We start from the raw sequence: 12,607 nt of genomic DNA, 5'->3' as shown, positions 1-12,607 counted from the left end.
AGTTGCAGTGAATGGGCATTTTTATGGAAGATGATATTGGGACGGACCCAGGAAACGAGAGGGTGGGCAGTGTGGATGTGTGGGGGACGAAGGCTCCAGACAGGGAGAACTGATGTGCGAGAGCTCTGAGGTGGGAGCTTGCCTGGATGTGTGGAAGGAACGGAAGGAAGTCCAGCACTGCTAATGTCAGTAGAGTGAACAAGAGAGAGGGTGAAGAGAAGAGGTCTGAGAGGTAACGGGAAGCCACATCACGCAGAGCTTGGAAGGTTTTCAACTCTAAATGCATGAGAATCCATTATAGAACTAAGCACGTACACATTTTTTGAAAGGATTATTCTGGCTTCTGGGGCAGGTGTGGTTTCATTTATTTAGCATTTGCATGGTACTTTGTTTTATTTATTTTTTTATTCCTTCGTTTTCCCTCTTATGTGCGATTTTTTTCCGTTGTATTTTTGTAAGCAACATATTACTGGATTTTGCTTGTTTAAAATCTAAATTGATAATCCTCATCTAATAAGAAACATTTATTTTTTATTTTGGTTACTGATATATTTGAACTTAGAACCAAATGCAAAAGATATATTTTGAAATAATTATAGATTCATAGGGAATTGCACAGAAATGTATGAGGGAGTTCCTTCCCTCAGCCTTACCCAACGTTAATGTTTTATGTGACAACAGTGCAATAGCAAAACCAAAATACTGACATTGGCACAATTCATATTCAGATTTCACCGGTTATGCGTGCACCATCTGTGTGTGTGTTTATAGGCCTACACAGTTGTATCACGTGTGTAGCCTTGCATAACCACCCCAGCAGTCAGGAAACTCAGTTGTATCATCACCACAAGACTCCCTTGTGTGGCCCCTCTACAGCCGCTCTTCTCCCATCCCCTCCTCCCCCATCCCTAGCCTCTGGTAACCACTGTTCTGTATTTATGTCTATAGTTAGATTATTTCACAGTTGTCACATAATGAAATTATACATTTTGTTACCTTTTTGAGGTTGGCTTTCTTTTACTCTGAGTAATTTCATTGAAGTTCATTCAATTTGGTGGTCTATCAACAGTTTATTCCTTTTTATGAATGAGTAGTAGTCCATGGTATGGAGGTACCACAGTTTAACCATTCACCCATTGAAAGATAATCGGGTGGTTTCCAGTTCTTGGCTATAAACATTTATATACAAGTTCCTGAGTGAAAATAAGTCTTCGTTTCTTTGAGATAAATGCCTAAGAGTATAATTGCTGGTTTGTATGTTGAGTTCATTTTTAGTTTTGAAAGAAACTGTCAAACTATTTTCCAGAGCGGCTGTACCATTTTATATTCCCACCAGCAATGTATGAGTGATCCAGTTTCTCTGCATCTTCACCAACATTTGGTGTTGTCACTGTTTTTCATTTTAGCCATTCTGATAAGTATATAGTGATATCTCACTGTTGTTTTAATTTGTGGTTCCCTAATAGCTAATGTAAAGAACTTCTCATGTGCTTAATTGCCATCTATACCCCCTCTTTGATGAAATGTTTGTATGTGTCTTTTGCCTGTTTTGTAATTTAATTGTTCATTGTTTTATCTTTTTGAATTTTGGGGTTTTTTTTCCTCATCCTTCTCTGCTGTCAGTTGATATAAAGGATTCTCTCTCTTAATCCAACATTACTTTTACACTAATGAAAACTCACTGTTTTGTCTCAGATTTAATAATATATATTTCTTCTAATTCACAACAGCTGTGAAATGTTACACTCTGATATATATATTTTGTTAAGCATGAGTCTTTTGTTTACTTTCTTCTATGAGAAATGTTACTTGTTTGTTTTGTTAGTGAAGTTTAATAATCATTCTGTGTCTTGAAACAGTTGCATGGAAGGTTTAGTTCCATGTAAAGAAGAGTTTTTTAAACTAGGAGAATTTAATAATTTTTAGAAACGAGTCTTCATCTGTGTGAATGGACACACACACTTTTAGGTTATAATTTTAAAGCTGAGGAAGACTAAGATTATTTTTCAGTTGTTATGTAGCAGAATTTTATTTTTTTCCCCGAACTTCCCAACTTCAGTGATTCCCATTTAACACTGTGGGATCTGTGTTAGGGAAATAAAAGCTGATTATTACTAGAAGAAGAAATAGTTCTCATACTGCCACTGCTTCTCTCACTGTTAAATATTTTGAGGATCAAGTTATTTGAAAGAAGCTTCATCAAACCATTGTGACAGCTTTTAAAGCGTCACTTGAAATTTTTAAACATTTTTTTCACTTACTATTATTTGTATTCTTCCTCAATTCAGATGGGAAAAGAGCTTGTACAAAGAGCAATGGCATCGCCTGGGGATGTCTGGTGGAATACAAAGCCAGAGCTCTTGCCATGGCCTTTTGGAGTTTGCACAATGTGGCTTCAGCTGCCTCCCTGGCCTCACCTCTTGCCTCTCTCCCATCTTTCACTGCTCTTCAGACCCTCCTGACTCTAAGCCCCTCTAACACACAGGGCTCCGATCTCCTACCATAGGACCCTCCCTTCTGCGCCCCTCAGCTTCTGGCGTGTCAGTCTCCTCCTCACTCTGCTCAGACTCGGTGATTGATCATCCCTCCCTCCCTTGTTGTACTTCCAACGCTTCTGATCCTCTTTCCTTTCACTGAACCTGTCTGGGAGAACCACATCCTAGTTAAATGCAACGCCGCTTATTTCAGGTCTCTAGCATGACTGGAGAAAGTAAGCACCCATGCTGTCCGGTCTTATTTTAAGTTCGTGACCCTCACCCCCACTCTCCCTTTAGTTCTGTCCTGCATTCCTGTAATATTTCCTGAGTTGTTTTATTCTTCTACTTCCATAGGTAACTACTGCAGACCTCCTGTACCTCCTTCCATAGTCTTAATCTCAGTTTATGATCCTTGTTGCCTATTTCGTTGAGGAAATAGAAGCAGTCAAAAGGGAGTCTCCCCTTGTTCCCACTGCATACCAAAGCTTTTTTTTAGCTGCATCTATCACAACAAATGAACTGCTTGTGCTTCTGTGTAAAGCTAACCCCTAACTTGTGCAATCCAAGTCATTCCCTCTTCACTGTCCAAGGATTTGCTGCTACTGTTGTCACTTCTCTGCCCTTCATTTTTCCTCTCCACTGCATCATTATCACTGTTACTGTCCCACCTTAAAAACAAAAACCAACCTTGATCCCACATCCCTCTCCACCTACATTCCTATTTCCTTGGTCCCTTTATGGCAAAACAGTATTCACGAACTGTCACTATCCATTGGCCATGAACCACCTCAGCGTTTACCAAGGCCCCCTCACATTATTGGTTTGAAAAATTTGTTGTGTTAAATATATTTGATAAGTATTGAATGCTCTTTGAGATTATGGGCATGTTCACAAGTTAGGTTCTTTGAGGTTTACGTGACGAAGAGTTGTTTACGCTGTCCCAAATCTGCTGAACACACAACACTTTTAGTTAAAGAACCTATGGATGTTTTCATACTTCTTTTTTAAACATAATTTGAGAAACGTTCAGCTACTCAATTGTGATGATGAGCAATTTACTTAAAATATCATTTTTCTCAGTTGAACTGAGAGAAGATGAGTCCAAAGAGGTCCCCACCCTCTGCCCCTACTCAGAATTCTGTGCCGTGAAGCTCAAACTGAGAAGCTTCTTAAGATTCTGTTACTGACCGAGCTACCTATTTTGGGTAACTATATTTAACCAGGGCCTTTGTTATTAAGATATTGATCTTATTTACTTTTCTTGAAGGTGAAATGTTATTTTCCTTAAACGTGGTCTCCTAAAACAGCAAGGCTCTTTATGGGCCAGTCTTATTTTTTTTCTGCCTTTGGTCCAATTCATTAGACTCTGGCTGTTCTTGTAACTAGATAATACACATGAACTTTGAATTAATCTACCCACAAGATCTGCTGCCTTTCTAACTGAAATAAATCACTTCTGTATTTTCAGGTGTCTGGAGTAGACTTGCAGAATGCCTCACACAGAGAAGCAGTTGAGGCCATTAAGAATGCAGGAAACCCTGTGGTGTTCGTTGTTCAGAGCCTGTCATCCACTCCAAGAGTAAGCTTTAGTTTATATTTTCAAAAAGTTTAAAAATATTCTCCATATCTGTGGTCCAAGCTATTGCCTCCAAGTATTTTCCAACATACTTCTGTTGTTATTCTACTATTACTCAAAGGAAGTGTTAGCTTCATAAAAATGTAGTTAAATGTAGTATTAACATCAGTTTCCCATTTTTTTCTCTGATTTTGATCTCCTGGTCAAATTTGAGTTATTCCAGTGTTCAGTGGGGTCCAACAGACCTGTTTTAGAGTCCTTAATTCCCTTTTTTACCAGTTTTGCTAGCTTGGAGGCAAGTTACTTAACTTTTCTGAACCAGTTACTTTGCTAAGAAAATACTTTGAAGACAGAGTGAGTCAGGTATAAAAACATTCTGCGGGTACTATCACACGTTCTGTGTATTTATTACAGGCATGTGAATACAAATGTGTAGCACTGTTCTGTGTTCTGTTGGAGATTCGAAATTCTCGAAGAGCAGTATTTAATCATACAATTCTTTTCTGTAATAAATTACTCTTTTGGTATGGAATCAGAATCTGATACACAGATGTCAGTGGCGGGATATGTATTTTATATTGCAATGTGCAGTAGAAATGTCATCCATAATTCCTATAACTGGAAGCAGTGTTTATTTTTCTTTATTTTATAATGGAAGACAGCTGTTCAAAACATGGGCACTTCTGAACAGTAGAAAAACTGCATTTTTTTAAAAAATTTGCTTTTCAATAGTAATAACAGTGCTTTTCAACCATTTTTACGTCAAGGTATGCAGAATATATTAGTTGTATGGCAAACTGGGTAAACATGTTGGCTGTCCTGAGGGCAGTGGCATCACCATGCTATTTTGGCACACTTACAACCTTCCTGTGCACAGGGGCTGCAGCCTCGCCCAACATGGGGCGCTGTGGTGTGCTGCATTGCCACACAGTCCCCTACAGTCTTAAGTGCTGGGTTTACACCATCGAGACAAATTGAGAGAGATAAACTGAGAAGAGTCTTCTCATTTTCGTATAATTCAAAATCCTAGATTTATTGGAATCCGCTTTTTGACCCTTATAATACTGATAAAGTAGTTGAGGCCATCACTTTTATTTCCGGAAACTGAATTCAGTAGGAAAATTGGCCAGGTGATTCCCTGCCAAATGACACTTACAAAGGAACAGTTTTGAGCTAGAGTGAGCTAATCAAATTATACATTTATAATAATTCCCTTCTGAAAAATACTTAGAGCATTATAATAGGTTAGATTTAAGAGGTTATAATAAAGTCAGCCAAAAAGGCCAAGCAGTTAATCTAGCCTTTGCTGGGGAGCTGAGGTGGAAATTGTCATTTGGATGACATAAACAGTACAATTTCTTCCAACCGTTCAAAAAAAAAGAAAACCTCTTCAGCATCATGCCAGGCTCAACTCCTTATCCTGAGGCAGCACAACAGACTGCCGCCTTGTGTGTTCAGTTCATCAAGCACTGAACTGTGGTTCAAGCCACCGGAGCATATTCAGGAGATGATGTTAACATCCATGACTTGCTCGATTTTCTTAGCACAAAGTGGTGGCAGTTGAATAAGGCAGTGAAAGGAATCAAGTTTCATACTTTGCAAAACAGTGCTCTCTTCGGCTTACTTATTGTTGTAAGTAATATCGGTCATCACAGGAGTAGAAAACAGCCAAATTCTTGATCACTTTACATTAGACTTTGAAACTTCCTTCAAAACCTCCAAGAAGTCATTTCCTAATTTTCAGCCCATCAAAGGCCCTATGTCTGAACGTGCCTTAGTTACATGGAAATTCTCATCTACGCCAAGAATTGAGCAGTGGTATTTATATGTACTTTCTCCTCTTGAATTGTGTTTTACTTTACTTTCTCAATTTGTGCTTTTAACAGATGCTTTAGGAGGATCACCAACACAATACCTTTTTAAGCTTTTTCTCCTGAATTTCTCAACTATATTTTCAGCGCGTTAGAAAGAAATGTGTGTATCCACTTAGATTTACCTGGTAAATGCTTATTTGAGAACAGAACTCATGACTTATCCTGCTCTCCTCTGTAGAACATTTTTATGCCAAGGTAATTTTTTCCACTTAATAACATAATTGCATTTCACAGTAGCATCAGGGTGTTTTTTTTCCCCATTTATGAAAACAAACCCTTTTGAAATTGGGGTCATCCCTTCAGTTGATGAAATTTATTATCATGTATTGTTTTCTTTTTTCCTGTATTCCATTTGCATTTCCCTAATATTGTTTCACGATGGCACCTAAATTTTGTTGACACGTGTATATTTTGCATATTAATCGTATAGAAATGTATTTTTTATTTTCACAAGAAATACATGCACACTAGCTTTTCTTAAAGATGTAGTCTTTTTGGTGGGTCTTTTGTCTTCCAAATTTCGCCAATGGTATGTGTACAGAAAGATATTTCTCTGCTCTATGAAAACCAGTGTAAACCCTATGAATGAAAGCCGACACTCTGTCCCATCCAAAGCTCTTACAGTTCAGCTTCAGCTGGTTTTTTCACATGAGAAGTAGGTCCAGTGTGCGCAGGTATTCTGACTTCTCAGGGAGACAAAGTGTTTAAGACTTCAAGGGGGGGCGAGTAATTCGGTATTTACATGCATGCTAAGCACACACTCTGTCACTTTAAGATTCTTCAGGACAAGAAGCACATACCTGTAGACCCACTAGTTTTTGAACTCTGCCTTACATTGTTGTGTGTATTCAATAGAGAAATAAATATTAAGTGCAGTGTCTCTTCACAGAGGAATCACTACATATATGTTGATGCACCATCACTATATGTTTTTTACTTACATGAAACATTTCTGGGACTTTCTCATTTATTCCAAAATTAATTTATATTAATAGACTCTATATAATAGACTCTATATTAAAAGTGATGGAGAATCAGCCTTACATTGCCTTAGGAAAGAAGTGGGTTTTTGGTTTTGTTTTTTAAATTATCCCTAGGCAAGCATTTCTTTTAATTTTCTGAGAAAGGAGATTTATTTTTTTCTTTTTAATCTTCATGTCTGTCACCAGACTTTATGCTAACATTATTTGTGTTAGCTGTTTGAGGAGCCTTTAAAAAAATTCACTGAAAATTTTATGTTTTCTTAAGATGTTTCATAGATTAACAAAAAGAAATGAGTCAAAAAGTAATCTATGCTGTTAGCACCATTAAGAATTAAAATTATTTCTATGAAATCGAACTGTTTGATTCATACATAAACATTTATTGAGCACTACAATGCATTTGGCTCTTCCTGAGCACCAGGGTTATGGTGATAAATAACACTAAATTCCAGCTCTCACTGAACTTTTATCAAGGGATAGATTTGTAATTCATATATATGCTAACAGTGACAGTGAAATATTTATTGAATGTGCCCAGTGTGCTAGATGTCATACATGAACTGGGGTACAGTGATGAATAAGGTAAATCTATGAAATAAATGCTGCATCCATTGTTCTAGGAATTAATTTCAATCACCCTTAAACCTGCATTTTGCAAAATGAGGTGTCTGGATCCAGAAAGTAAGTACTGTGACCTTTTTAAAAATCTTCATCTTCACTTTCTGGATCTACGCAAGCCTGTGAATTTATTGCCCCTTGACGGTACATATGCTCACGCGCACACGCACACACAATTTCGGGTTATGTAGCTTGTCAGGTTTTCAAAGTTGTATTGTTTGCCTTGAATTGTACTTCTCATGTCTTTACTTTTTAGGTGAAGTCAGAGTTAATTAAGATGTTAACTATTTTTAAAAAATTATATGAAGCAATGTGCTGATTGTGACATTTAAATGTTTTCCTCCTCCCATTCCTTGTTTTTGTGGTGGTAGGTCGTTCCTAGTGTGCATAACAAGGCCAACAAAATCGCTAATAACCAGGACCAAGACACCCAAGGAAAGAAAGAAAAGGTAACCAAATCTCTCAAGCTTTTAAAAAATGTTTCTGGTTTCTTTGTGCATATCTCAACTGCAGTTAGTAAGAGTGTTGTTTGGGTGAGTATCAGGGTACAAGTACTGTGGTTGTAATGTTTCACTTCTGGGGACATAGCTGGTTCTGGCCGGGATGAGGACCAGAAACCTGGTGAAGTGCACATGTAAAAATGTCATAGAGCTCCCGTGGTCACGAGGAGAAACAAAATGTCATAAAGCACCAGCTGGCCATCGTCACCCTCCTCTCTTTCCTGTTCAGCTGGGCTGGTTGTCTGTCCATCCCCAGAGTGTTTCTGAGACTTGGATCTTGCTGTTCTCTCATCCGGAAGCCCCTTTCCCACATTGCCCTTCCTTTTCATCCTCCGGGAGAAGGTCAAATGTCATCTCTACCGAGAAAGCTCTCCTTACCATCCGTCAGAGTTAATGCTCAATTACCAATTTCCCACCTCTATTCTAGTAGAATTAGTTGATCTAAAATTTATTTTAGGCTATAGTGTCAGGCAGTGATGGATTTTCATTGTTCCCTTGATAACTAATTATCCCACTGAGTTAAAATAGGTCCTTCTTTACCCACTGCTTTGCAACACAACCTCTGTCATATCTCAGGTTAGCAGGGGAGGTCTATTTCTGAGCTTTCTCTGTTTTGTTTGTCTATCACAAAGGCTGTACCACCTAAATTCAGTTCTTCAATAGTTATTATGACTGTCTAGATTTTCTATTCCCTTCAGAGTCAGTTTTGGTTACTTACTCTAAGGAATGTTGATATTGCCCAATTTTTTACATTGCTGGTATAAAGTTGTTCTTGTAGTCTCTCAAAGTATGTTATCTATTTTCTTTCCATAGTAGTTCTTTTTCATTGTGAATACATTTTACTTTTTCTTAATTGATCTGGAGTAATTTTTCATTTAATTTTTCTTTTTGAAGGATTAACTTTTGAACTGTTAGTCTTCTCTGCTGTATCTTTATTTTGTTTAATTAACCTTGTTCTCATCTTTTCTGAAATAATCACTTAGGACCGTAAATTCCTCCTAAGGCCTTTAAACCTGCATCTCAAGATATTAAGTTGATTTTCTGTTGTTCAGTTTTGTTTTGTTTTGTATTAGGTCCCAACATGATTTCTTTTTCACCCAAGATTATTTAGAAATATATTTTTAAATTTCCATATGAATATTTAAAAAAAATGTATTGCTATTATTTCCTAAGATATTTTAGTTATAATCAGAGACTGTAGTTTGTATAATATTCTTTTACATTAGTTGAGCCTTTTTTTAAATGATCGAACAGATATTTACTGTGAATGTGTATTATGATGTAAAAGAGTAGCTGTTTTCTATTTATTGGGTGCTGGCTTTTGTGCAGAGTCATTAGGACAAGCTAGTTAATTGAGTTATTCAGTTATTCTGCACACTTACTGATTATTATTATTATTTTTTTGGTCAGAGTAACCTAGCAATCTGCCATTTTGATGGTAAAATTAATCCACTTTTTGTGTAGTTTTTCAGTTTTTATTTTACATTTTTTCAAGTTTATTTATTAGGTGTCTAAGTATCTTCCTACGGAACTGACCATTTTATTAATATGTGGCATTATTTAGTAATGCCTTACCGTCTGTTTCATTCAATATTGCTGAAACTGTCAGCTTTCTTTTTGATTTGCCTTGTGTTTTGGCTTGGAAAAATTTGAACCACACACAGGATGAATTCAGGTCTCCAACCTGATGGGTCTGGATTTGTAAGGAATTCTCAGGGGACATCTTTTTTCTATTTTTTCCTTCTGTGTCAACCTAAGGCCAAGGCCAGAAGAGATCTCTGTCTTCTGTACTGAAGATTTTGGCTTGATTGTTTGATTTGTTTGCTTGTTTTTAACTTCACCCATTGTTGATTTCACCCTGTTAAAGAAAAAAAAAAAAAGCTCTAACTGAATTGAACACTTGGGGGCCAGTTAAGACTCTTTGAGAATTTAGGCGGGGGGAAGGATTCTTGAAAAGAACTGAAGGATTAAATTGGTTGCCAAATTACAAGGCTGTCTGTTTTAACCTGGTTGAGAACTTTTGAGTTCAGATCTTAATCACACAGATTATATTCAGATTAGCAGTAGCATATACTGTGTGTTCAGGAGTCTGTGGCTTATCTTTGGTAACTTAATAAATACAGATAATGTGTAGATTCTGGAAGACTGTGGTTATTGCTTGTAGTAGTGCCAGGTATGTACAGGTTGCAGACCTCAGCCCTTCCTCAACCCTTTGGAGGTGTGGGCTGTATTTGCAGGATTGGGTGCCAGTTACTGTGCCAGAGTCTGGATATAATATCAAAAAGGAAGCAGACAAGGAATCGGTCTGTGGGGACATAGACAATAAATACACAGAGATGAATAGACTGGCTACTAATTTACTTACTTTTGGGAACAAGGTAATTTAATTGATTCAGGAAAATTCCACATAAAATCTCAAGAAGGAAGAAGATAAATGTATGATTCTTATCCATTTGACCTGTTCCATTAGACCAAATTGAATTTCAATACAAAGCAAGGATATTTGCATTCAAATTAAAAAAAAAAATCCCTGAAGAGCCCAGTAATACCAAAAGTCAGTCTAAGTCTGTCCAGTTGAGTTCCTTGGTGTGGAGAACAACTAATCACTAAATTAACATGGCAATAGTTAACATTGCAACCATAAACCCCAAGTCAGAAAGTTAAGTGGAGACAGAAAAGTAGCACTTGCCCAAAGAGCATGTGCCAAATCCCCAGTGACCTAAAGCCAGAGATTTTTGTTTGTTTTTTGTTTTTTTTATTCATTCAACAAATATGTAATTTGTGCTATTAGGTGCCAGGCGGTGTTCTGGGCCTCATAGGTAGATGATATTTAACCAAGTGAGTGAATTCTTTGGAAAATTCAGAGGCGATTATTGTCCCCATAGCATTCCTACTTGTGAGTTAATTGATCATACCAGAATCTACATCTCCATTACTGCATGATGCTTCAGTGATTACAGGATGTCCTTTACTACACTGCTCTTCTCTGGAATTGTAGCTCGTGTACCAAGCATTAGTTTACATTCTGGAATGACAAAGCACCTTCACTCCAAGAGGTGCGTAGAGGAATGTGATATGTAGTGAAATAAACAGAAGTATAATTAGTATGATAGAAGTATGCTCAGGGTGCTCGGGGAGAACAGGCAGAAGACTTTCCCCAAAGTACTTTTTTAACTGAAGTATAGTCAGTTACAATTTCTGGTGTACAGCATAATGTCCCAGACATACATATATACATATATTCATTTTCATATTCTTTTTCATTAAAGGTTATTCCAAGATATTGAATATAGTTCCCTGAGCTATACAAAAGAAATTTGTTTAATCTATTTTTATATATAGTAGTTAATATTTGCAAGTCTTTTTTTTTAATTGAAGTACAGTCAGTTGTAATGTGTCAATTTCTGGTGTACAGCACAATGTTCTAGTTATGCATATACGTACATATATTCATTTTCATATTCTTTTTCATTAAAGGTTATTACAAGAAATAAATATAGTTCTCTGTGCTATACAGAAGAAACTTTTTTTTAAATCTGTTTTTATGTATAGTTGCTAACATTTGCAAATCTCAAACTCCCAAATTTATCCCTTCCAACCCTCTCCCTGGTAACCAGAAGATTGTTTACTATGTCTGTGAGTCTGTTTCTGTTTTGTAGATGAGTTCATAGTGTCCTTTTGTTTCTTTCTTTTTCTTAAGATTCCACATATGAGTGATATCATGGTATTTTTCTTTCTGGCTTCACTTAGAATGATGATCTCCAGGTCCATTCATGTTGCTGCAAATCACATTTTATTCTTTTTTTATCACTGAGTAGTATTCCATTATATAAATATACCACAACTTCTTTATCCAGTCATCTGTCAATGGACATTTAGGTTGCTTCCATGTCTTGGCTATTGTATATAGTGCTGCTGTGAACATTGGGGTGCATATATCTTTTCGAATTGAAATTCTCTCTGGATATATGTCCAGGAGTGGGATTGCTGGATCATGTGGTAAGTCTATTTTTAGTTTTTTGAGGAATCTCCATACTGTTTTCCATAATGGCTGCAGCAAACTACATTCTTACCAACCGTATAGGAGGGTTCCCTTTTCTCCACACCCTCTCCAGCATTTATTGTTTGTGTACTTTTGAATGATGGCCATTCTGACTGGTGTGAGGTGATACTGCAGTTTTGATTTGGATTTCTCTGATTATTAGCGATATTGAATGTTTTTTCATGTGCTCATTTATATGTCTTCATTGAAGAATTGCTTGTTTAGGTCTTCTGCCCATTTTTGGATTGAGTTGTTTCTTTTTTTGTTGTTAAGTTGTTTGAGCTGGTTTTGTATTCTGGAAATTAAACCTTTGTCAGTCGTATCATTTGCAAATACTTTCTCCCATTCTGTAGGTTGTTGTTTTGTTTTCCTTATGGTTTCCTTTGCTGTGCAAAAGCTTATAAGTTTAATTAGGTCCATTTGTTTATTTTTGCTTTTATTTCTATTGCCTGGGTAGACTGCCCTAGGAGAACATTGCTAAGATTTACATCAGAATATTTTGCCTATGTTTTCTTCTAGGATGTTTATAGTGTCTTG

General features: G+C 36.8%; 1 protein-coding gene across 8 annotated transcripts in view; it reads left to right on the top strand.

Moving 5' to 3' along the window:
• PATJ (PATJ crumbs cell polarity complex component) overlaps window positions 1–12,607 on the top strand; it is a 291,813-nt gene that overhangs the window by 107,232 nt on the left and 171,974 nt on the right. For all 8 annotated transcript variants that reach the window (XM_074376367.1, XM_074376369.1, XM_074376370.1 and 5 more), the window contains 2 exons: window positions 3,946–4,056; window positions 7,900–7,977. In XM_074376367.1, coding sequence (XP_074232468.1) covers window positions 3,946–4,056; window positions 7,900–7,977 — 189 coding nt within the window. The remainder of the gene's footprint in view (window positions 1–3,945; window positions 4,057–7,899; window positions 7,978–12,607) is intronic.

This window comes from Camelus bactrianus, chromosome 13, assembly GCF_048773025.1.
Source record: "Camelus bactrianus isolate YW-2024 breed Bactrian camel chromosome 13, ASM4877302v1, whole genome shotgun sequence".
Classification (NCBI taxonomy): domain Eukaryota; kingdom Metazoa; phylum Chordata; class Mammalia; order Artiodactyla; family Camelidae; genus Camelus; species Camelus bactrianus.
Note: the sequence above shows the minus strand (reverse complement) of the source record. Positions and strands in the feature narration are given on the sequence as shown.